The sequence below is a fragment of the Rhipicephalus microplus genome, unplaced genomic scaffold (genome assembly GCF_043290135.1).
Source record: "Rhipicephalus microplus isolate Deutch F79 unplaced genomic scaffold, USDA_Rmic scaffold_12, whole genome shotgun sequence".
Classification (NCBI taxonomy): domain Eukaryota; kingdom Metazoa; phylum Arthropoda; class Arachnida; order Ixodida; family Ixodidae; genus Rhipicephalus; species Rhipicephalus microplus.
The window spans coordinates 43372967-43400116 of NW_027464585.1; the positions used below are offsets into that span (position 1 = coordinate 43372967).

A 27150-nucleotide genomic window follows, 5' to 3' on the forward strand; every position below is an offset into this window, starting at 1 on the left:
TTTCTTATACACAGTGTTCTGCGAATAAATGCCTCTGTGTAGCCGCTGGTGTCGAGGTCATGAATTACGTTTTTTCTTCCTTCCGCAGCTGTGGTGACAATCGGTGGTTGGATTATCGGTTGTTTATTTATTTTAGTTTTCTCGTTTAGCTAGTTTTCTGTATTCTTGCCCAAGAAAGGTGATCTAGGACTTTTTTTTGTGTGTGTGGGAATGGCCATAGGTATGTGCGTACGTGGTTGCAGCTCCACATTTTCAAGTCGTAGGACTCCGACTGCCCTGCCAACGGCCCCTATTCTCTTTCTGCTCTGTCCGTCCCGTTCTTCCAAACCTTCCCCTCCTTCCTACTTCTAAACTCTTTTCTTCACCCCCCCCCCCTTCCCTTCAAGCCACTGGGCCCTGCTCTCGCAAGGAAAGATAGCGTCTTTTTTCCTTTTCTTCAACCACAGACTCATCCATTCAGGGGAAGCTTGCATGCAGTAACTGGTTTGGAAGGCAGGTAAGGTTCGCGGAAACTCACCTCACCCTGAGCTACCGAGCACAAAACAAAGCTTAGCCGAGAGTCATGAGAAGGCTATAGGAGATTACACAGCAAGATGAAAAGAGAAAATATTTTGCCTAATGAAGTATTGCGAAAGCCACTGTCGTACATTATATCCTCGCTGCTCCGATAAACCCCATCACACCGAAACATTTAGAGAAGCAATGACAGGTGCGCAACCGTTAACAACCCCTCTTCCTTCTTGGACGCTTATAGCTCTGGTGTGCGTGTGTGTGCGGGGGGTGGGGGGCAGAAAGAGGAGTACTGAAAGAAAAAAAAACGTTGCATATTGTTTTTTTTTATTTGTTGCAGCAGGTAGCTAACGACCTGGCCATTATTTTCCTTTTGAAGAAGCAGCATACAATACAACACAATCATGCCTACCTAAAAAGACGCACACACAGGCGCTGTATTGCAACTAATGAGTTATTGTCGAAAGACTCAGCTTATGTAGGATAACACGTACATGTGCACTAACCACAGGTCCTTCCAATGAAGACAAGTTTTTTTGCAGTGTTTTGCAGGAAGACTTGATGAATAATGAACCATGAATGCACCTTACCTGATACGAAACTCGGGACAGGTAACAGACTTTTTAAAGAACGCGACCCTGTCAAGTCGTGGTTCTCAGATTTTCTGCTGAGAAAAATTTTATATTACAGCATTCCGCACAGTGACCAAATTACAAGCGTGGGCGAATATGTATACCAGCATGGTACCACCAAATTTCAAAATAGCACAGGTATTTACAGCAGCCAATTCATATGGTACTTATTGTATTTAGTGCTATCAGCGCGCATGTGCCTGTCGCGGAAATTGCATGTAATGTCAAGTTTCTCTTTAATATTAATATTTAGAGGCAGTAGAAATAACTTGTTTTTGTACGTTGAAACCTGTTATATATATATATATATATATATATATATATATATATATATATATATATATATATATATATATATATATATATATATATATATATATATATATATATATATATATATATATATATATATATATATATATATATAGGTTGCTTGGCAATTGCAATTCTTTCAAATGTGTTTTTCAATGGTGATCCTTCGACGTTTATTGTATGAGCCGGACCAAGTCGAATATCGCTCATTTCCAGTCCAAGTACGTCTGTTTTGGAAACATTTCGCGAGTCTATGAGTGGGTATATTTGAGGAAAGTATTAGTGGATCCGGCTGACAAAAACATCGGTGAGTCTGAGCCTGAGTGAGTTTAAATAGAGAGAAATTTCGTTAGTCTCAGTCCGAGTGAGTCCAAAGCAAAATATTTTTTATATATGGTTTCCTTACACCGACCGTGCAGACAACAGCATAGAGGCTTTCACTTGCCGTCTTCGCGCTCGCGATGATCAAGAGTTGAAATTTGGAACATCTGTGCACCGGGCCCCAGTGCATAAACCGGGTTTTCTGCAGAACACCAAAGTCTAGATGGTGATGGTCTACAAGTCCTTCAATTAGCAGAAGTGGTCTTTTACAATGTGCTTTACTTTTCCAAGTGTGTCAGGCGTATAGTCTTCTATGCAGCCCCCTAGCATAGATTTAATTGAAGGACTCATTGAAGAAGCGATCTAAACTAGTTTTCTTTTTGTACCAGCACCAAATAGCACATCGGCACTACTGCCGCGTGCTCCACATAGCACAAGTCAGTTAATAAACAAACACCATGATAAAAAATAGCAATGGGCAAAGTGCGTGGTTTGACCCAACACCCTCAAGACTGGAAGGTTTCGTTACACCGGCCGTACAGACAACAGCATAAAGGCATTTACTTGTCATCTTCGTGTTCGCGATTGTCAAGAGTTGTATTTTGCAACATCTGTGCACCGGACCCAAGTGCATAAACCGGGTTTTGAGCAAAAATATGTCGCTCCTTTCTATCAAAATATGCCAGAGGGAAAATTCCTGGTGATCGAATGCTTGGTAGTCTGTAGGAAATCCTGTCACTGCGTTGATATGGCTTATCGTACACCATTCTATAGAAGCAGCAGCGGGGCTTAACACTTATGAACCATGGAAAAGCGCAGACAGAGAACAAGTACTCCCACGTGCGAACTTAGTTTTAAAAATATTGGAGCGATTTCCTTCTTTTTTTTTTTTGAGTATCATTTCCAGAAGTCATGCGCGGCGAATAAATATTTGTAGTACTTTAACTCAAATACATGCGAGTAACAACCGCCTCATACCTCGGCTATATAATGAAAATATACTAGAATTACAATACTAAGAAAAGAAGCTATCGCACACACTGCACGCCTTTTTACAGTAAATGCACGTTAGGTACGTCATTGCGACCACTACCAATTCCCTCTCGGAGTGAAACTGTGCGTGCTTATGTGCGTGTGTCTGTAGAAGATGCTAAAATCGGCCTCCCTGGCTGGGCGCCGCTAGGACGTGGGGGACGATTGCAGCTAAGCCTACCCTGATTTGTTCCGGATCAACGCTCTCGAGGTGCGCCAAAAGAGGCGACAACACGAAAGTCATACTTCGAATTCTTTAGGGCTGTTGGCTCCCCTCGTCAAAAACTCTTTGGACACGCCTGACTGACTCACGGCCTAGGAAGAGCTGTTTGAAATCGAGGCTGCTTGATTTGTTCGACGTGCCAAAAGACGCGCTGAACAATTAGCCGAAAGCTTGGGATGCCTCGTCAGGTATGTTTCCCACACTCTGTGGTGCTTGCAAGTCTTCCATTCTCACAAGCCCTAGCCTGCCTAGCGCTGCAGACCCTATTCTGCACATGCGATGCAATGTTATTGCACTGTGACCTACGTTATGTTTCTCTCTCGCCGTGGGACAAACTGAACGTGCACCTTCTCTCTTTCCTTGGTTGAAAAGAAGGCAGTGTTTTACTTTCTCTCTCTTTAATTCTCCCTCTCTCGTTGTTTTTAATCCTTATTCGCTGCTCCCTGCTGGGCTGCAGAAATTAGGCACCTTCTTATAACCACTACCCCGCCCCCCCCCCCCCCATTCGGCGGATGGAGATGAAGACGACAACTTGTTTGGACTGCCCTGAACTGAATTGACATGCAGTCTGTCAGTTTACAGTGATCTGCAAGGCAGCTTTCCTGTAAGGTTTGTTTTTCAACCAAAAACTCTCGTTCACAGACTGCTTTTATTTCTCATTTTAAGTAAGCGAGTACAACAAAATGTCACCTCTCCAAATTCCAGCGAAGGCACGCGAGCACAACAAGATCTCAAAAAAAGGAATGGCAAAAACGAAATGAGCCAGAAAAGCAGCCTGTGAACGTGAGTTCTTGGTTGAAAAACTAACATTACAGAAAAGCTGCCTAGCAGATTATTGCAAACTGTCCACTGTTTTCTCCTGCAGATAATTTTAGGAATACCAGGGCGTAAAGCGTGAGCACCGAGACGCTCTGAACCATCCCTGAGAAGCCCCCATCACACTTCCATGATGCTACCATCAACATATAGCTACCTTTAGTGTGTAAATAGTGTATATAAACGTTCCTCTTATCAGCCCCGGCTACTCTGCTCGACTTCTACCCGAAACTTATTGGCTAGCTCCTTCGAATACATCACGAGCAAGCGAAAGGGCACGAAGTTGTACAGGCGAATATGTGTGACATCACATCGCTTTTATTACGTGACATATTCATTCTCTGCTGCATTCGCCCGCTCGTGTCCGCAGATAACGTTCCAGTTTTATAGCGACGACACACCGTCGATTGCAGTCATGTCATTGAATATCAATTAAACAGAGGTTGCATTATTTATTTGCAAATTACTTCAACATAAAGTACGGTGAAGTAATTTATTACTTAGCCACCTGAGGAGCTTTCTAACTTGACTAACTTTTTTATCAAGACCTGAATATAAAGTTAAGATTTATTTGGTTAATTCTGAGCATTAACTTTGCAACAGAAGTACATCACCACTGTCCACAACAATTATTATTCATCTTTCACAGTGCCAGTAGGTCCGTTCAAGTTACGTGATGAAAACATGTTTGCTGGACTACGTCATATATGTATGACATGTCGCTCAAGTGTCTGTCTCCGCATTATTGACGAATCCAGCCATCTTTTGTAAACTTTTTGCTGGCAAGTTTTTTTTAAAATTTTATTTTGTTTTTTTAAAAACTGGTGGCCTCAGACAAGCTTATTACGCCTCTGCTCACCACTTATATAGCGTTGTTACACAGGGCGCCTGGGCCAACGGGGGAGAGCGGCGTTCTTTGTTTGTCAAACAAGTCACCGAAGGGCTGCCAGCCTGCTGTCCACCGTGTTTTGTCCATCTTAGCCGGGAAGTGAGGTGGCATTCCGACACCATAAGGCGTTTGACGTGACGACCACAGTGGTTTCTTGGTGCCACATGTGCAGTGTAGTGTCCACGTCCCAATCAAAGACGTTGACTTGAGCGAGTGTGAGCGGCACCGTCAGAAATGGTGTGTGTTTCCCGTGATTCAACAGCGCATTCTGGACCCATTCCCTGATTTAGTCAAAACGCACACTTTATAATGAGCCACCCAGCTCATTCGCAAAAGATATCTCGCCCTGCCTGTACAGAATGTAATAAATCCTCTGTTAAGTTTGCCATCCTACTCCTGAGTGCACATGCGTTTTCTTTTCTATCTCTCTACACCCCCTTTCTTGCCCCTATTTCTCCACCCCCAGTGCTGGGCAGCAAACCGGATGCCAAGATCTGGTTAATCCCCCAGCCTTCCTTTCTCTCTCTTGCCATCTTACTGCCTTGCCATCTTCCTCCTGGATATCTGATGCCTGAATTAAAAGGCATCAAATAATTTCTGCAGCATGTTGAGACGCTGCATATGAGTGGTCATCCTCGAAAATTATCAACTTTAACACCACGGACAGGTGATGATGTACCCTGAGTAAGTTCGAGCATGTATTATGCCTCGATGCTTCTAATCTCCATTAAACTTCTCCCTTTCGATTTCATCCTTCGGGGCTTTGTATAGTTCTTCACCTAACGCACTGCATTCGTGCTGCACTGCTACCATTTCATTTCTTCTGTGTATACGCCCTGTTTGGGGCATGATGATAGGCTGCCATCTCGGACTGATTATGATGCCGTTTTGCCTCCATATGAATATTCGAATAGTGCTACGGTGAACTCGCACGCATCAACACACTGGGCCAGTACCTTCAACGATATATGACCAAAATCATTGCTAAATACAACATAGAAAACCAGCAAAAATTGATTTTAAGCCTCAGATGGCAGCGTCTATGCATTACTGTAACTGTTACATTTATTTTTTGTCAATTTGTCCAATATGTCATTTCATACAGCGGCCATCGAACTTGTGCCGCTGCTCATAGTGGTACTTTCGGTCTTTAAAGCTAGATGAAGATAACTAAGAAGCCTTTTTTTTACTGGGTACATAAATGTGAAACGAAGCTATAAATCAAGATGAAAAAGAAAAAGACAAATCTGTGAAAATTCGGTACTGGGGCATAAATGGCGCGCCGATGAAAAATGTCGGCGGCGGTATGGTGGCTAGAAGAGGGAGGTGGGAGCATCACCAGCTGTGGAGTGTAGCAACAGATCATGGCGGCAGCGGCGGCGCTGCTGTAGCTTTTTAGATCGGTCGACGGGGGCGAGCGTCCTTGATGGCCAAACAGGCCAGGCGCTGCACGAGAAGGTATGCTCACTTTGCAGAGCTTGCGACCTCCATGTAATAACTGGAATGCAGCTGTGTGCACTAGCAATGGGGTGTTTTAAACGAAAATTTAAGCACGGAATGTATACGGAAATTAAGGCAACCAACTACCTCTAATGGCATGCAAACATACGCGGTAGCACCCAAAAGGCAAGGCGGCGTACTCCACGATAAGACCGTGCGTATAAGTTCGAATACCATTTGAAACGTCGGTGTAAAACGATCATACGCTCACAATCACAATGTTCGGTACCTCCCTTTACATTTCAATGCATAACTTTTAACGATTTTATTATATTGTAGTTTTCACAGCTGGTCACTTTTTCGATGAGTTTCGTGTCTGGTGAATTTTCTACACACCGAGTGACGTACATTCAATCAAGGAGATTTTAATAGAAATTGTATACATGCGCAACGTTCAGGGAATTAACAGCCTGCATCTTTATTTTCGTACATCGCCAATCTCATACAGCAAGCAGCTCTAAATTACAATCACATAAAAGCGCAACTCCACACATATTCACATTACGCGACAAAGCTTCAAATAGTGCATTCGCTGCCGTCGCTTGCCCTCCCGTGCCTTGTTTTCCGCTTTTACAATGAAGTGCAGCCTTGTCATTGTATAAAACTTGACGAGCCTGTTAGTAACATCTCTGGAATGTTTTTCGCAGCCAAGATGAGTTAGCCGGTTTCTTATCAACGCAGAAATGAAGTCCATTATGCTATTTGCTTTAAGCTTGCTGAAGCTAAAGCAGCGCGCGAATGAGTCTTCCAAGTTTTCGATAAAAGCCTGCAGTTCATCAGATGGGTAGAGCAGCCCACCCCGGTATACTTCTCTGATTAGGCAGGCATCTGCGGGCATATCAGAATCGCGTGGTCGGATAAGGGCTTTTGCACATTCAGGGCCCTTGGTTTGGCTCAGCATCCTTCGGGCGAAACATCCAGCAACGTAATGCATAACTCGGGAGTCGCTTTTTACCGAAACCATTGCCCAGTGATCTGTTGGGATGCCAGACAATTCAAGGATTTCATGTACTTCATTGAGACACCCTATGTCCATGAGCTCGTCAAGCTTCGTCTGGAACTTTCTCCGGTCTTTGTGGCTGCCATGTATGAGGCTCTTCAGCCCTGACGGTGACACATTTCCGTTAGCAGGTGCCTTCGCCAAACTGCAGAACGACAGACAATTTGCCGAAAGCAGAAACTGGGTTGGCGTCGGGTGGTCGTTGCTTCCCGACATTTGCCGCAAGATTCCGAACACATTCTCCAGAGGATCCTGGCTTAGTCTTGATGTCAGCAAGTACTTTTAACCAAGCTCCTTTGTGAGATATTCGAAAATCGACATGGTGCTTTTCAGAGTAACGCGAAGCCCTTCTGCAGTACCCTGGCTGAAGAAGCCCAGCTTTCCAACGTTTCCTTCCCACGCATCTAGATATGCAATAAATTCCTCCACTTCAGCCAGGACTGGCGAGTTGGGACGCATGGCACCGCGGCTGCAGCGGGAAGTCATGGCTGCAATCAGCCTAGCCATTCTTCTGATAAATGACACTGCTGCATCACTAGAGCCAACGCCCCATACTCTCTCGATCTCTTCCTTATATGCATGCAAACCCCTGACCATCTCATCACTGAAAAAAGTGAAGGCATAGTTCACTTTCATTTTTTCAAATCCGTTCGGATCGATGACGACTCTTGTGACACGAGGCATTGCTTTAAGCCGCACAATGTCCCTATTGTCACACTTCCATGCCTCTTTCACAACATCTATCCTGACCCTTGCTTCGGGCACCTGGAGACCCGTCGACACAATGCTGTTGGGGGCGCAGTTCACAAGATGCGGAAAGTCTGATAAGAAGTGCAGACTTCTCTGCTGTGATCTGCAGGGTGCTTCACTTTGCAAACAACTGACTTTGAAGAGCCCTTGATGCCAAATTGTCGCCACATACTCCTGTTCCAGGATGCACCATCTGTGGTCACAAAATCCACAAAAAGCTCAGACTTCTCGGCAGTTAGTGTTGCATCGACAATGATCTTTGCAAGCACATCTGCCTTGACATTTCCATGGGAGCCGAAAACCCCTAAGATTTGCTGAAAGTTGCCTGAAAATGGCTGGTACAATACTACTAGACCGTGATCACACGTTTGTGTGTTTTGATCTAGAGAAGTGTATTTGCCCAAGTCAACGAAACCTTCGATGAGTCCACTGCTTGTCACTTTGAGGCTCTTCGAGAGCTTCAGCTCGTCAATTAAGAGACCTCCGTGCCTGTGAAACTCATCTATACTTTTGGTTTTTTTCTTCGATGGCAGCAAAAACATTATCATTGAACCCAAAGTTGCTCTTATAATTTCTCACGTACTTGTTCAAACAACTCTTGCTGGGCAAGACCATTATTTTATGCTTTCGAATATGCTCATACAGCTTTGGGCTTTTCATGCGCATTATAATGCAGTCCAGAAGCCATTCATCGCTGTACTTCATCCCCTGTGTTCCTTTCCTTTTCGCTGCTTCAAAGCATGTTTGTACCTGCTGCCACTGTTTCTCAGGCAGCTTAGACAGACTCTCCTGAAGGTTTGATTCAGAAAGGGCAGAATTACTTTGCTTCATTTTCGCAAGCATTTGTTTTAGTTCACTGACTTTTGCCTTTTCTCGCCTCAACCGTCTTCCCCACATAATTAGTTTCTTCGAAGCACGGTAACCAGTAGCCACTCTAGCTTTTCTCTTCTTATAGGATGCTTGGTTCAAAAGCAGTTTCCTTAGATACCTGCAGTGTATACAAGGCCTTTGATCTTGAGACATGCCTGAGCAACTTTTGCTGTACAATTTGTTTCCATGCGTTCTGTATTTTGATTGATTGGAACTGTTAAGCCGCTCCAGTGGAATAGCACCTTGCTCAAAACCGGAGCGCACAACCATCTCGTTGATGGAGTGGAGGAGGCTTTCCACAGCATTCACATCAAACACGTCCACTTTTTTTTTACAACTTTCCCTTGCACAAACACTACACAATGATAGCAAGTATCCTCAGCAGAGCACAACACCAATTTCTTGAAGCACACACTATCACCATCTTGAGCACAAACAGTAAACGCAACAGCGTTCGGGGCATCCGCAAGTAGGCACATTGACCAGTATTTGCTTGGAAGCTTCTCACCTTTCATATGCTCCAGTTTTTCCACTGTACACGACGCGCCGGGAACACGTTCACCGTTCGTTGTCACATCTAAGGAAGAACCATGCTCCATCGCAGGAAGTTCGTCTTCATCGTTCACTTTTCTTTTTTTGCCGAGCACTTCTCCTCTCGATGTCCGGGAGCTGCGCTTCTGACGAAGCTTTTTAGAGAGATAACTCGGCGTGTTTGGGAAGATCGACGGTATTGCATCGTCGGTAAGGCATGGGCGGCCGCGAGGAATCTTCACAACTTCACCATTCACGATGTGGGTGTAATCTCTCACAATAAACCGCTGCTTGAAGTGTAACTCGCACAGGACTGCAGTTCGGTCGAGCAGTTTGTCACCACGTGGAACGTACCGCTGCCATACTTTCAGCCGGTCCTCATCGTTCGGTACGGTAAAAACAGACCTTTTTACGCCTGCCTTTCGGGCTGAAACATACCCGGTAGAGCATCCGGGCGCGAAGCAGAGGGTCTGGCGTTTCACTGGTTTAGCCATCACGATATGCGGTGTGAAGAGGCTTCAAAACTTCGAGCATCGTGCGAACAGTACGAACGCAAGCCGCGGAAACGCACTTGCTCCGCTTCGGCCCAGAGGGGAATCTAAATTTAAAAACGACACGCGCGCCACCGCTCGTCGGCCTGAACAACTGACACCCTCTCTGCCAACCTCCGCAACGCGCGATGCTCCCACCTCCCCCTTTTAGCCACCATAGCGGCGGTGCGCCGACCAGTCGGCGCACACCTCTAGGTAGTCCACACATTTGCCTAGTCATCGTACTTGCGGGCGGCGAATCATACTTGCGGCTCTGTTTATTGCTGTGTTTTGGTTTTGTTTTGAAAGAAATACTGAGCCCTTTTGAACTTCGTGAGCCAATTTGAAAAGTAAGTCTTAAAAAATAAAATGGTGAAGCGCAACCGCTGAACATTTGCTAATACTTGTTTCGTAAGAAAACAGCTCCAAGCCACACGAACACACACGAAGCCAAAGGCAGGCCAGAAGTACGAAGATTAGACAAATGTGTGTACTACCTACTCTTACTACCCCATATTCCCATGCTCGTTGAAGCGTCGTGCGTTGCAGCTCCCGTAGACACTAGCGCCAGAGTTTCCTCTAGTAAGTATTGTGGGAAACTCTATAGATGACAGGGCTACGAGCGCTGTCTGTAGGTACAGTTTCCCTTCTCTAAGTGGTAGTGTAAGTGGGTTCTGTGCAACAACTGTATTGTAAACATCAACGTGAGACACGCGGTGTGGCCATGCCGTCGAGAAACTGCGTTGATGAACTTCAGAAGTTTGTCAACGGCCATCGGGACCAGCTGGAAACATCCGGGATACCGCCGCACTTCTGGCCCACTTTGCACTGGAAGCTGCACGAGAGCGTACGTGCTCCTCACAGTCGTTTTTCCCGCCTTGTTTTGAGTCGCGTGTTTTCTTCTGGCGCAGGTGTTCGACGCTGGCGAGGTGTTTCAGATTTTGCAGGTACGTAGAATTTAATGAGCGATTCCTTGCCCGCGATGGCGCTATTTTGGGCTGTAGGTGTCTGGAAATGGAAGGGGGACAAAGCTGACATAAGCAACTACCGTCCTATAACATTGACATCAGTGGTCTACAGGCTGGCGACGCAGGTTATAAAGGAAACACTGCAGGCATGGACAGAGGATGAGGGGGTGCTCGGGGAACTACTTTCGGAAACACAGGAGGTTGGAAGACAATTGTTTCACTGACGCAGTGCATCGAAATAGCAGAAAAGGAACGCAGGCCCCTGTGGCTAGCATTTTTGGATATCAAAGGAGCATACGATAGCGTGGTTCAAGAGGACTTGAGGGGAATATTCGACACACTAGGTGTGGAAGATGGAGTCGCTAATCTTTTAAAGGAAATCTATAAAAGTAACAAGGTAGTTATAAAGGGGGGGAACAGGTATTCAAGCCCAAAGAGGTAAAACGGGGGCTTAGGCAGTGGTGTCCTCTGTCACCCTTGTTATTCGTGACGTACCTACAAGTATTAGAGGCCACATTAGAGGGAAGTGGACTTGGCCTCAACCTCTCTTTCGTCAAACAAGGAAAACTCATTGAACAGGCACTACCAGCAATAATGTACGCAGATGGTATAGTGCTAATAGTCGACAACAAGGAAGATTTGCTGAGATTGATGGACATCTGCGGTAATGAGGGAGATAGATTAGATTTGAGATTTGGTAAGGAAAAATCAGCAGTCATAATTTTTCATGATAATGAAGGTTGTGAGCTTAGGCTACAGGAAGTCACGCTAGAGATAACAGATAAATACAAATAGCTGGACGTATAGATAAGCAAAAGGACCGAGTACCTAAGGGAACACGAAATATACATGACGACTAAAGGTAACAGGAATGCAGCAGTCATGAAAAATAGGGCACTGTGGAATTACAATAGGTATGATGTTGTGAGAGAATATGGAAAGGGGTCATGGTTCCTGGGCTGACGTTCCTGGGCTGACGAGAGATGGTAAAATAGACATTAAGCGGCTAGGATCATCCAGAAGAAGGTTATCTGATTGGTGGCTAAAGTCAAGGCACGAGTGAAAATTAAACCCACTGCAAAGTACCAGTCCTCAACTTCACTATTTAAAGGGAAAAAAATGGATAAAACTAGTGGTTAGTTCTTTAAGTATTACGGCTAGGTGGCGATAGCCGCCGCCAGTCTAAAGGGCACACACAGCCACATCTATCCATCCGGTGTCGCCGCGGAACTGTAGTTGTAAGCGTTAGTTCATTGGCAAATCAGCACGTGACGGAGTGGCAAGGGGTACGTATGGTCGACCTCAAAATCTTACGGACCACGCGAGCGCGTGGCCAAAAAGCTCTTCGCAGCACTTGCGCCGTGTAAGCGGCCATCGACAGCACCACAGCTACCGTGCAGCATCTCTTCCTTAACTTATGGCCTGTCTCTTTTTTGACAATGCACAAATAATTTTCACCTTTCACTTTTTAACGTAACCCGTCATTTGGCATCCGCGCCTACGTGTTTCTGCCTCGACAGCACTCTAAGCGCATAACTGTTATTAGTCGCAATATTTACCTTAAAGTAATAGCTGGCCAACCGAATGCATGGTGGCACACAGTGATAGTTGTGATCCTGATGGATGGGTGGATTGATATGGCTGTACCCTATAAATCGAGCGGCGGCTAACGCCGCCCATCCGCAGTACTTAGTGAACCATCAACCAGACCTATCTTTTTTTTTTCTTTTATATAGCGAAGTACAGGACTGGTACTTTGCAGTGAATAGTTTCATTTTCACTCGTGCCTTGACTTTAGCCACCATTCACATAACCTCCTTTTAGTTAATTCCTGCTTAAAGTCTATTTTGCCCTCCCTGTTCCTAAACACCAGGGCTTTAAAAGTTCTGTGCCATCATCCCAAAATATAGGGCGAAGCCCTTTACAGAACATTATCAAGTGTTCAGCAGTTTCCCCCCTTCTCTCCACATGCACTTTATACCATGTCTACCCCTTCGTATTTGGCCGATAAGTCTTGGTTCGCAATACTCCCTTCCTGGCCTCAAACAACAGAGAACTACCGTGAGAATTATCATAGATCCTTTCCTTGGCAAAGTCCTGCTTGAAAGTTCAATAAATCTTTAGTGCCGACTTCTTAATCATGCCTATTCTCCACATGTCTGTCTCCGTTTCCTTCATCGTCTTCATAACCGAGAGTTCTTTTTGGTATGGCCCCGTGCTGTTTTCTAAGTATTTACCTGTAAATTTGGTGGTTCGCTTCCTTCATATTGCATCGACATTCTTCATGTACAAATAGCTAAAAACCTTCCAAGCACAATGTTCTCCCATTTCTCTCAATCGCATCTCAAATTTGTTTTGCTCCTTGCTTTCCGGCGCTCGAATGATGTCCATCCCATATCACCTTGTACTACCTAATTTGGTGTATTCCTGTGAGCTCCTAAAGCAAGCCTACGTATTCTACAATGCTTAAATTCTAATCATGCTTGCACGTCTGATCTCATGCACAAGACCGCATTGCCGATCGTCAGATCAGGAACCTTGACCCATTTCCCAATTCCTCTCACAACATCATACCAATTGTGATTCCACGTGCCCTATTTTTCATCACCACTGCATTCCTGTTACCTTTAGTTGTTACGTGTATTTCGTGTTCCCTTAGGTACTCGGTCCCATTGCTTGTCCATACACCCAGATATTTGTATTTATCTGTTATATCTAGCGTGACTTCCTGTAGCCTAAGCTTACAACCTTCATTATCATTAAAAATCATGACTGCTGATTTTTCCTTACTGAATTTGAAATCTAACCTATCAACCTTATTACCGCAGATGTCCATCAATCTCTGCAAATCTTCCTTGTTGTTGGCCATTAGCCCTACATCAAAGCTGGTAGTGCCTGTTCAGTGAGTTTTCCTTGTTTGATGAAAGAGAGGCTGAAGCCAAGTCAAAATTGGAAGAGTGGTTCAACACCAACACCTGAAAAAGAATTTCTGCAGATTTCAGCAACACTGTAAAATGGTGGTTATAACGTCATGTTTTCTTTTTTTTTTTTAGCATTTTATTTCTCAGAAGCCCTCCCTTAGAGAAAATATTTCGTCTTTTTTGATGATCTGTGTGCAGAAAGCTCATTTGATTATTTCTGCAAAGGCTTCTTTTGCAAAAAATTTCTGCAATTCCTGCAAGGGCTTTTGCCATAGCAAAAAGTGCGGCTGCGAGAAGCATGAGAGGCCCTATGTTAAATGTTCCACGATGGTCTTGTACTTGATGCCATTATCCTGTGGCAAAGTGAACATCGGTGAAACCAAAATATGTAATAATGACCTGTTAAGGGAACATGCACAAAAATTAACAAAGCGGGATGACAAGTATGCGCACCTGGTTGCACATGTCATTTTGTGTGGTTGTGAGGCACGATTTTCGGAGACAATGATTTTCAGCAGAAGCACAAGAAAAATATCACGTGACACGTTAGAGGCCTTTTTCATAGAAAAAAAAAGGATAAATGTGTAAGCGCTCCTTCACTATCTCTGTTCCCTTGCGAATCCCAGTTTACCGGTTCTAGGCTGTGAAATGATAAACTGTATATCTGGATGGTGTATGTTATTGGCCTTTGATGTTGTTGCTCCATGTGTGCCATGTATATATTCAATCATTAGTGCTGTGAATAAATTAGTTGGAAGTCAGTGTTGTGCATGTTTGATGCCTGGGTGTGTGTGTGAATGTGTCGTTTGTTTGTGCTCAAATTAATCTTTCTGAAATTTTTTTGCAAAGATGCTTGCAAAACATTTTTTTGTTCTTGTAGTGTATGACGAGAGGTCACACCCACCCATGCTACTAACGCTGGCGAGCTATCGATCAACACAAAAGCGGTTTGCTGTCTGTCACAGGATTGCGGATTTTATACGATGTGATAGTGAATGCATCCTCGTCAGTCGGATGAAGGGGTAAACAAGTCATTGCAAACACAGTGTAAATACGAATAATTGTAGTGACAAGCCATTTCTCAACCATGTTCTGGCACTTTCAACACTAGCAGCGCACAAGTTTCACCAGATTTTCCCTGTCTGGTGCCTTATTTCATCATTTATCAATGCTGCTAACAATGTGCTGCGTGGCAGTAGGAAATCGAAGGCTGGTGAACAACAAGAACAGCCTTTTCTGACCTAACACTGTGTTCGACGATAGATATCGCACTGCTAGGTGGCGCAAACAGGCAGTTTGGCACGCACTCGCATGGATCGTAAACTTTTGTGGTTGACTCTATTTTCATCAGCGTGCATGCGTTTACAGAATCGTGGTACCAAAGGCAGGCATGATGTCTTTGGAAGGAGTTAACGTTGTTGTAAAACATTTATTGCTATGCATGTTTCGAGCACATCACGTTATTCTCTAAGGATGACAGAAAGCTGAGGTTGTTGGCAGGGATTCATATTCGTCCCGTTGAAGTTTTTCGCACGTCAGCAGAGTGTTAAAAAGATGCTTGAGATTCCAGCAGATCTCACCCACCGTGAAAATCGATTTCATGTGAAGTGGTCAGCAAGTTAATGATGTAGCCGACTGGGCTACTTGGTTATGCATGCTTTAAGGAGCATTGACACAAAATTTGAAAAGCGAGATAATAAGTGAGATAGATTTAGGCGGAGACATGCACAATATCCATGAGGTGTCAAGAGCAAATATAGCCTAGAACATATTTAAGATCAATTTTAAAGTGCTTACTACATGACTGAGTGAAATTTGAGGCCTCTTGCAATGACTACATCAACACTGGGGCTGTGTAAACAAACCTACGTCACAAGTCAGAGTTATTCATTCATATCAGTTGCGAAACTGTGTTTCAAAACTGTGACACGCAGCTAGCCCAATTTTTCGGGAATTGCCAGACTGTCATCTGGGAACGGCAATACAAAACACAATAAATGTGTTTAATAGTGAGTGTGCTGATCAACAGGTGGTGTGACACTCTGCTCACTGCCTGAGTCGTATATGGCTCAGCTCACTCCCGACATCTGGACCAATGATGCGTCTGGATTTGGATACATGGACACATGGCCTGTGAAGAGTTTCGCAACTGGTATGATTGAACAACTCTTGTCATGAGTTTGTGTTAGGTAGTTGCAGGTATGAGCCTTGCGCTTGTACTATTTGCGATTTCTTCTTTCGTGCCTGTGGCTTCGCGTGTGGTGGCTGTCCGTGCGGTGCCCCTTGCGCATACTCTCATGCAGAATGCAGATCTCAGTTTTGCATGGTCATGTGGCCAGCTGTGTTGACCTTGCACCCAGAACTGCTCCTGCCTAGCTCAGTGCTCTTTGAAACTGAGTCTGAGCACTCTAAAAATGTCTTTAAATAAGTAACTATCATGCACTCACGTAAACAATGTTTTCAGCCATGATAAGTGGGTCATAAGCTACCTATTGTTGCAAAAAAAGAAAGAAAAAAAGTGCAAAATTTTTGTGCCAGTGTTCCTTTAAGGTTAACAGCATACCTTTGAGTCTAGACCCCAAGTTTGCGGTTGTGAAGGGGACACTTGCAGAACTTTCGGCCACTGTGCGACAGGTAGCGAACTGTGCTCCACCACAAGACAGCGACAGTTGCGTGTGCGAAGGCCTGGGCGCTCTTCTATGCTGGAAGCCCACTAACACTTGTGCCTGTAGGTAAAGTTGCTGCTTACCTCGCATACAATGAGCTATGTGTTGTATCTTCAGATGTTGAGAGGTCTTTACACCGAGAAAGGCCATCAAGCAATTTCGTTCGTATTTCACATGTGCAAAAGCACCATGTTGGCTAAAGTCAGATAGAGGGCGAACTATCTTTTCTTTGACCTTGGTTTACCAGTATTGTCGCAAATAATTGAGAAAAGTGATATACTGGCCCTAAATGTGTTCTTTGCAGCTACGACTCACAAAGAACCTGTGCCTTCAGGACAATTTTATCTGAAAGGAATTCGTCGCAAATGAACCAGGGCACTTTCTGCAGGATAAGCTCATGCTTTTACCAGTAGATGACCCTTTCAGAATAAAAAAGCTCTGCAAAAGTCGTTAAATTTTTTTTTTTTTGAAGCAGAAATCAGGCACCAGGTTGACCGTATAGTGGAGCCCCGCCGCGGTGGTCTAGTGGCTAAGGTACTCGGCTGCTGACCCGCAGGTCGCGAGATCGAATACCGGCTGCGGCAGCTGCATTTCCGATGGAGGCGGAAATGTTGTAGGCCCGTGTGCTCAGATTTGGGCGCACGTTAAAGAACCCCAGGTGGTCGAAATTTCCGGAGCCCTCCACTACGGCGTCTCTCATAATCATATAGTGGTTTTGGGACGTTAAACCCCACATATCAATCAACAGTATAGTGGAGTGGCATAGGAAGAAAGATGCTGACACTTGTCTTGTGAAAACCAACTGATTTATTGATGGCCCACGTGCTCGTCTCCTTGCGCCCATGTCCACTTAATCCTCGTCGCTGCAACAGCACTGCAGCACACGACAGGCCCCCCCCCCCCCACCGGATAGACAGAGTTGCAGTCAAAAATGGTCCATTTGTAGTCCTGGTTGAGATAGCAGAGTGGCGAAGGGTATGCAGTTTTCTTCTGGAAATTGGGACTGCAAGTGGCACAGAGGGTGGATAGGTATCTTAAGTGAAAAGTGCTCGCCGGTGCATTCCAGGCGCCACTATATAACTGTCGTAGTATGTACCTCATTGTGCACCTGGAGTTGTCTGATATCAGATGGTCAATTTCTATTCGTTTTGTATTTTGAGGTTGACCAGTTACCACCGTACTGTTTTACGAACCCTGAGTGACGTCTTCTGATCAGGTGCAGGAATTCAGTGATGGTGACTCGGCAGTTCCAGTTGAGGTCATGGACACTGCCGAGCAGGGTGAAGAAGAAGCCAAGCACTATTCAGTCAAGGTGGTCGTCACACGAGAGGACGGCATCTGCTGCCAGGATTCGGAACAGTGAGTGACTCTGTGGTGCTCCTCACGTGCATCACCGACTGATACAGTACCGTATAATGGCAATGTAGGAAGACAACCAGCAGACTCTACTAGAATCTAGGAAGAATTATCGGCCTTCTTGTTTGTTAAATAATCCTGTTCAGCCTTGCAGCACACTGTATATAATCCCTGCAGTGGTAGAGCAGTTTGTTAAGAAGGTAGCGTGCAACCATTCTGGAAAAGATCTGTTAAGCTGACACTCATTCAGTCAATAGCAACCGATGGTCGTGGCCAGTACCCTGGGTACATCTATGAAACAAAGCATATTTTTCATTCTAGTATCACATTTTAATTTATCATATTGTCAGGAAGTGTTGTGGGCAACATACAGGTACTGCTGTTGAGAGCAGGTTGCGCTGCTTATGCTGGGTCAAGCAAACGGGCACAACGTTGGGAAATTGATGACAGATGCACTGGTGTCTTTCATATTTCGGTCGCAAACCCACTGCTTGGCCTGTGCCAATGATGGGCGAGAAGAACAGCATAGATGTAGTGCTGATGAAGGTGCTAGAGAGTGTAATTAAAATGAGACATTCATGCCAGCTCATAAATCTTTCATCTGAAGAGGCAAAGCTGTGACATCATAACCGTTGGCACTCCCAGGAACATGACAAAAGTACAGGTGCTCCCAAAATAATTCGGAGTGCCGGAGCGGTGGCCGCTCATCGGCGGAGCGCGCCGGTGAAAAAGTAGTGCCAGTGCGTACACGTGCGCGGTTTCCCTAGCAAGCGTGCCTCGTTCCCCAAAGGATCTAAATAGCTATTGGTTTGCTCCAGAAGAATAAAACTGGGTGCGTTTTGCGGATGCGGTCTCAACACTCAGTGTGCGTGTATGCACGCCATGGAGCATACGTGCGCATGCATGTGCGTTAATGGGCATCAGTGCTTTTGAAAGTCAATAGTATAACTGGCTCATTAGTTGCGGAATGTGATCTCCCGCGGCTCATTTTCGGCAACACCTGCGGTAGCAAAAATCGGAAAGCAACATACTGCAACTCAACCGTTCAAAAAAGCACGTAAAGGTTTATTAGGCACCGAATAACTTCGACTAATTCAAAAGTCCAAAGGCTAATCTTAAGTAATTAAGGTAATTAGGAAGATTGGAAGGAATAAGGATTAGGAAGGAATTAGGAAGAACGCCACATGAAACATTTATTACAGCTAGCTAATATGTTTACTAGGCAAGTAAACGTAATTATAATTAAATGTTTTTGACACACGCATCATAATACAAAGAAGGAAGTATAAATTCTAGACTGCATGTTAATACTGCTCACGCCAAATTAAAAAAATATTACGAGCTCCACTAATTACAACATATTCAAAGCTCCGCAACAGCGAGTCCGTAAATTCAACAATATGACGGTCAATCAATAGTCACAACTAATTAACCAGAATGAAGCAATTGGAAATGGAATGACAACAATGCGCAACGTTTTTGTCATCAAAGTGGTTTTGAGAATTGATAAGAGAGCCTATATAGTTTTTTAAAATATTTTTGGCGATGGCAAGACTGTCTCTTCAGATACGCCTGCATGATACTTTACTATAGATTTGCCATGCGTGACTGTGTGCAGCGTGGCAAAAGGTACACATTCATCCCACATATTCGTGAGCAGTTTACACGGCCGATTGATAAGAAGATGTGAAGATATAAAAACCACCAAACTGTCGCGAAATTCAGCTCTTTTCCTGTCAGGGCAGCTTGCCGAAGAGAGTGCCATTTCACGGGTGGAGAAGGATTGTTGACCAACCTTTTCAAGGTGTTTCTCAAAGCGAGATATTCCGCCTCACACGGAGGTTTATGAGAGCCGGGAACAGAATTATTCAGGCCTACAGGTCTGAACATGGCCGACTTAAAGATGCTGCTCAACCAGGACACAGCTAATGCACATTGGAAAAGTCTGACCACCTCATGGTTGCTGCAGCAGTTTAGGACCCTTTTCAGAGTGCCCAGCAAATTAAGACTGCTCTCGACTTTCAGGTCGGTGTAGAAACAATAAGAAGGCGCCTGCGAGAAGCCGAACTTCACGGGTTTATCGCCGCCCAAAAACCACACGTGACGGAGCTGCAAAGACGTCAGCGCCTTGAATTTGCTAGAGAACATGAGCATTAGACGGTGGAAGATTGGAAGGAGGGGATCCTCTCAGATGAAAGCACATTTTGTTTAAGGTGGGGATCAGGAGTTCTACGTTTGGAGGCCGTACAAGTGCAGGTGTGTGTCTTTTGATTGTGTGGCCATATTTCTTCCAGACATTTCCTACGTAGAAGCACAGCATTTTTTTTTTCTTTTCATTGTACAGATACGACCTTGGATATATTTATGAGGTCCACAGCAGCGGTCGGTGGGCTGTAAACGTCTGGGGAGCAGCAAGCAAAGATGGCCTTGGCCCGCTAGTGTGGCTATCATGATCTGTCATAGTTGTGGCCTACTGCGAAATCCTCGACAGCCATCTGCTTTCGTAGCTTTGGACGGGCCATTTAAAGACGGGTGCTTCTGGTTTGAGCAAGAGCTCAGCCCAGTGCACACCGAGAGCTGTTCAGAATCTCCTGGAGGAACGTGCTGTTCTCACACTTCCATGGCCTCCAAAAGGCGCTGACTTTAACATCATCGAGAACGTGTGGGTACAATTGAATCAAATCATGTCCCGCATGAATCTAGGAGACGCCAGTGCTGACAAACTGTGGTTTGCCATAGCTGGCGATTGGCCGCGCCTCGGCGAGAAAAAAGACTATAATTATAGAGTCACTTTACGACTCACTTCTATGCCATATGCAAGCTGTGATTCGCGTGAATAATGCATGCACGTGATATTGATGTTGTCACCCAACGTGCCCATATTTGGCCATAGTGCAAGCATGGTATTAAACTGCATAAATAGGCCACCATATTGCCACGCGCAGTGCTTTTTGATTTGTTCATTACGTGTTAACTTGCTAGCGTCCGACAGCGCCCATTTGCCTAATCAACGTTCAAAGCAAAGTCCGTGTTTCCAACTTTCTTTGCAGCCGCGCGAGTAATCTGATTTGATAGAGAGAGTGCTCACTTCCTTCACTAGAGCCAATTACCGTATTTACTCGATTCTACCGCGCCCTTGATTGTAACGCGCACCCGATTTCCACCGCGAAAAAAAAAACAAAAACGTAAGACATCGATTGCAACGCGCACCCATTTTTCTCGCTGGCCCGCACGATCACACCACTCGAAAAAACAACTCCTTTCGGGAGCGCCTTCCATTTAAATATGAGGTACGGGCGAAGCTTGTGCCCATCTGACGTGTAACAGAGCATTGCCGTCACTGTAGTTTTACCGTGGACCGATGTCAGCACGCGAACTTGCTTTGCCCCCTTCTTTTCGACAGTTGTGGTGCCAGGCATGTCGAAGTAAAGAGGCGTCTGATCGGCATTCCCGATTTGCCCAAGCATGTAGCTGTTGTTGCGCTGCAAGTTTAGGACGAACCTCTGAAAACTGTGAAGCTTTTTATCGTACTCCTCCGCAAAACTTTTCGCATATGCATGTTCCCCTTCGTAGGGAAAAGCCTTTCCTCTTCATAAAGTTAGTTAGGCAGCACCTGCTTGCTTTAAACTGGCTCCGCATTAGACCTTTTTCTAAGACTAATTGCATAGCCCGCACTTGGAGCAGTTCTGTCGTCACGGGCTGTGCCGCTCGAGCTCAAGCACATACTTGCCGAGACGCTCTTTAATTTGCAGAAACCGACCCTGCTGTGGTCCACTGAAACCTTTGCGTGAAGCTTTGCTGTCGACAATCTTCTGCTTTTGTTTCCTCCAGTCTCGCACGCACGTTTCGTGAACTCCGAAGGACCGCGATGCGGCCCAATTTCCGTCCGTTTCTGCACACGCCATGACTTTTCTTTTAAAAGCGGCATCGTGGTGCACTCGAGTTTTTGGAGTCGGCCCTTCCACGCCGTCGATGCTAATGCACTACTAGATGACGGACTCCTCAGCACACGTACGAAGTGCCGCACATGGGAAACACATAGGCAGAAATGGCCGACGCGCCATTCCGACGCACGTAGGGGGTGGCCATTTTGGATTTGCCGATGGCAATAGATTGACCGTAATTTTTTTGTTCGAACTCGATTCTAACGCGCATGCGATTTATGAACTCGCTTGACCGGAAAAAAGGTGCGCGTTAGATTCGAGTAATTACGGTATATGGTGTCAAAAAGAATAGCGCCGAGGCATGAAAGACCACCAGAAAAGCACTGTGGCCATCTTCCAGTTGACGCTTACCTATGCACGCTCCTCTGTCACCTTTCCCACCCCTTATATTTGTCATTTTCAGTCTATTTCAGAGCACAAGTTTGTTTAAAGAGCCCCTCACCAGCCCACGTTCAATGACGAGACAGTTTCCTCCTCGCCTCAGCTACCCTTTTTGTAGGTGATATATCGCCCTCGCCACATTTTCTTTTAGTAGCATGGAAAACACATTAGCACTAAGCGGGTGATCTTCGTTCTTTTGCTGCGCTAAAACTGTAACAGGGGACGACATGATAACAAAGAAGTGCACACTTTTACATGTGTTCTCGTGTCTTCCCCTGTTACATTTTTAGCGCAGCAAAAGAACGATGCTGTACCAACTAGCCTCCATTGAATCCTTATTCGGTCGATCTTATCAGGACTCCGCGCTGCTGGCTATACGCTGTTATCGCAGATTGTGCAATCGTAAACACACAATCTGAAGTAAAATCAATTGATCGCAAACGATAGTCATGCGAGACAAGGAAGAACGGATGGGCGGCTGCATGGGATGTGTTGTCGCAGCGCTAACAGGAACAAACAATATGCTTTTAACGCAAGGCAATGCCTATATACATAAACTAGGGAACGAATTTTACTTGCTAGGGACGCTACGCATGCGCATACCATGGCTGCATATTGCCACGCATTTGCTCCTCCGACGAGGGGCCACCGCTTCGGCACTCCGAATTATTTTGGGAGCTCCTGTACAACTGGAAAGATATGCACACAGGGTGGTTTCTATATTAACAACTTATTATTTTTGGTGCCAGACACAACCTTATATACTACACAAAACGAAGAGATAAAACTAAAAAAGGAAAAGAAGTGCAAAGCAGATGATGCAAAACTGAGAGCTAGAAAACAGGGGACATAAATGAGGGGCACACAGGGCAGGCGCTCAACTTACTGGAAAGCTTTAGTGCTGGGTACCCCCAAGCTGTCTGCATGCACATCTTTGTACTCGCCACATGTGCAGTGGGGAATACAAAAAAACGCAAGAACCTGCGTGTGCGATTGGCTAGGGGTTACTAGCACGAAAACTTTATTTTTATTTTATTTATTTTATTTATTAATACTGTAACCCTCACTTGAGGGTCATTACAGGGAGGAATATAAACACAAAACAAAAACAATACACAATGACAAAACAGACTTTACGTTTCATGTTGCCGGTAGTACAATTCTAGCGAACACTCAAACGCTTTGACATTTGCGCTAGTAACAGCGTACTCTGGAAGTCTATTCCACACTTCGATACTATACGGAAAAAAAGAATTTTTAAAGCCATCCAGGCGCGCCCAAAAAGGCCTTATTGGGTGACTATGGTTCAACCGAGCTCCTCGTTTGGGTGCAGGTTGTATGTATGTGTCTTTATTTATTTTCATTTCGCCTCTTATAATTTGAAACAGGAGTTTTAACCTTTGCTTTTCGCGGCGCACTTGCAGGGGTTCTAGCGCACATGATTTTAACAAATTTGTGACGGATTCTGTCCTCCGGTAGCGCGAGCAAAGGAAGCGCACTGCTAGCCTTTGAATTTTTTCTATTTTATCTCTCAGTGACTGCTGATGAGGACTTCATACAGCTGACGCATACTCCAAAATAGGGCGAACAAATGTCTTATATGAAAGTAATTTGACATCTCTAGGGGCATGTTCGAGTTTTTTCCTCAAGTAAAACAACTTCCTGTAGGCCTTTGAACACACCTCCTCAACATGAGTGTGCCACCCCAAATCGCTGGTAATAGTCACCCCCAGGTATTTAAAGCTGTGTGTTCTGGTCAGAAGGCTATTTCCGATTTTATAATCATATGCGAGTACGGATTTTTTCTTGGTTATATGGGTGAACGTAGTCTTTGAAAAGTTAATTTCCATCCCCCACTGGGCGCACCAATTATGCAAGGCTTGCAGACAGCGATTAATTTTGATTTGGTCGTTTGCGTTAGTTACAGGAGCGTAAATTAAACAATCGTCTGCAAAAAGTTTGATTTTAACCGGGCTTTCGACAACTGCGGAAATATCATTTATAAAAATTAAAAACAACAAAGGACCCAGCACAAAAACAACAAAGGACCCAGCACAGACCCCTGTGGGACACCAGACAGTACTTTCAATGAACTAGATGTGCAATCATCTACACGTACTTTTTGTTGACGGTTCTTCAAATACGCGGCTATCCAATTTAGTATACTTGAGCTAAGTCCTAGTTGCTGAAGCTTAAAAATTAATTTGCTATGAGGAACTTTATCAAATGCTTTGGCGAAATCTACACAAATGACGTCTATTTGTTGTTGACCTTGGAGAGATAAATAAAAATCATGAACTGTTTCTACCAGTTGAGTAACAGTTGACAGTTGACAACGCCTTCCTGAATCCGTGTTGATGGGGATAAAAAAACTCTTTTGACTCAAGAAAAATAATAATGTGCCTTGCTATGAAGTGTTCTATGATTTTGCAACACACAGAGGTCAGTGAAACGGGGCGATAATTGTTCACATGAAGTCGATTGCCAGCTTTGTATATAGGCTTTACAATCGCAGTGCGCCAGTCTTGCGATAATGAGGACGTTTCAAGGGATTTTCTGAAAATGATTGTTAAATAAAAGGACGACCATTCGGCATACCGTCGTAAGAATTCACTGGGAATTTCGTCTGGTCCGGTTGCCTTTTTAGTGCCAAGCCCTAGCAAGTGACTGAACACCCCTTCCTGCATCATAGCAAAGGGATCCATAGCGCAGGCGCGCGGGCAGGCCTGGTCAGCATCCACCTGATCGGTTTCATCTCTAGTGAAGACCGACTGAAAGAACTGGTTGAAAGAATTTGCTACCTGCGATTTTCGCCTCACTGTTTCGGGTCCAATTTTTATCTGTTCAATTTCTTCTTTTTTATTCTTCAAGTGAAGCCAAAATCTTTGAGGGTAAGACCTAATGAAGTCAGCAAGGGTTTCGGTATAAAAATTTCGTTTGGATTCTTTTAATGCTGTCTTTAACTGTCCACGCAATTGTACGATTGCTACCGAGTTGGTTTTGTTTTTCCGCATGCGTTTTATTTTTCATTTGATATGGACGATTTCCTGGGTTATCCACGGACTGCGCTGTTTCGTTTTCTTTTTACGAGTTGGAACAAATTTATCCGTACAATGCTTTACAATGATTTTGAAACGTTGCCATAACTCTTCTACAGATTCTGAGACAGAAGCAAGTTCAAACTTATGAAGGGACAATTCTAGATAATCAAGTATAGACGTGTCATCAGCCCGTGCAAAATTTTTAATCTGAACCGGGATAAATGGCCGCTTCTGCGGCTTTGCGTCTAGTTGGATATCAACAGTTATCAGCTTGTGGTCCGATATTCCTTCTTCGACCGATAAAGTGCTATGTGTCACTCTGCATGATAGGAACACTAAATCAAGCAATGTTTCTGAATTAGCAGTTACTCGCGTATTTTCTTTTACAATCTGTGTTAAGTTATGAGAGAACATTATTTCCAACATTTTATCACCACTCAGAGTATCTATATGTCCAGGTGTGACACTTTCCCAATTTATATGCGGTAAATTAAAATTGCCAGTCAGTATCAACCTCGTATTGCCATTCTGAAATTTGCACAAGAAACTGTTCAGTTGGTCTAGGAAATCAGGCGTGGTACCAGGGGGCCTGTAAATTGCTCTGACAATAAAAACCACTTTTTCAACGAATATTTTGCACCAAACCGTTTCGGAGAGGGAGCAATCAATTCTTTCTGTCGTAATAGACGACTTCACAAGAATGGCCACTCCACCACCCCGTGAATCCCTATCCCACCTGTGTACAAGATATCCGGGGGGAATAATACAATCGTCGGGAATTAAAGGACTCAACCATGTTTCGGTTATGACAGCAATTTGTGGGCTATGTGACAGCAATAACTGTACTACTGAGGCTTATTGACAGCAACAATACTACTGAGGCTATGTGACAGCAACAATACTACTGAGGCTTATTAAAAAAAAGTTACAATTTATAACAGCAAACGGCAAGCGAGATAACATTTGTAATGCATCCTCCCAATAACAAAAGTGTCAAGATATCACCGTAAACACCACATCTCAAGCATACACCTTAGCAGACTCAACTGCCTAGCACCCAAAGCAATGGAAATACTCAAAGACTATCGCACCACCAAACTTTTGCAATAAACATGTGAGTGATCCGACCCAGAGTGCACTACAGTTTGAACATTGAAAACTCGAAAAGAAGCAAGTGACACCAAGGCCAAACAAGCCATCAATAAAAACATCTTACTGGCAAGCAAACCCACCAGTAGGAAAATTGGACTAGAACATCTGCAATGGTACAAAAGAGAGTACGAGTGACCAAGAAGCTGTGTTGATATGAATAAGAAATATCAAAAGGCGGCACAAAAGCAAAGCTATATCATTAACCAGTGAGAACTAAGTGAAGGAAAAAATGGACAAGCTATTAACCATGCTTAAACACAAAGGGCTGCGTCAGGAAACAATAACAAGTGTGGTACGTATGAAAAAAAAACCATACTACCATGACAAACAAAATGAAAAGCACCAAATTGCCAAGCCAGAGAATGAAGCCTAAAAATTAACTTCTACAAATGCGAATTCTATCTCCGTTTCTTAGCGCTCGTTTGTTTCACATTGAGCATGGGCCAACTTGCCCTAACTAGGCTTGTACGAATAGGGAATTTTAGGTTCGAAGCAAATAGAGACTTTGTTCGAATAATATAAAATTGAATTCGAATGGTGTATATCACATATTTTAAACAGAAATAGCATATTTGTCATAACCCAACTAACCTGCCCAATGTTTTTTAAAATTTGAAACAAGGTCTGTGCATACGCCATTTATTTGGTTTAAAGGAAGTGGAAACAACTTTGAATTGCATCAGAAATGGACTTTCGGTAGAATGCAAATGATTAGCTGTAAAATTTGTCATGTTTTTAAATTGTATACTTAGAGCATATAAGGTGGTGAAACAAGCTTCTAAACTAAAAAAAAAAGGGACTTAAT

General features: G+C 44.3%; 1 protein-coding gene across 6 annotated transcripts in view; it reads left to right on the forward strand.

The window, feature by feature from the left end:
* Positions 1-27150, forward strand: part of TTLL12 (Tubulin tyrosine ligase-like 12) — a 457993-nt gene that overhangs the window by 89428 nt on the left and 341415 nt on the right. For 3 of the 6 annotated variants that reach the window (XM_075882498.1, XM_075882503.1, XM_075882499.1), the window contains exon 3: positions 17688-17830. In XM_075882498.1, coding sequence (XP_075738613.1) covers positions 17688-17830 — 143 coding nt within the window. Of the gene's footprint in view, positions 1-10388; positions 10764-10827; positions 10864-15859; positions 15958-17687; positions 17831-27150 lie in introns of those variants that run through there. The other 3 variants (XM_075882500.1, XM_075882502.1, XM_075882504.1) reach the window with 3 other exon arrangements.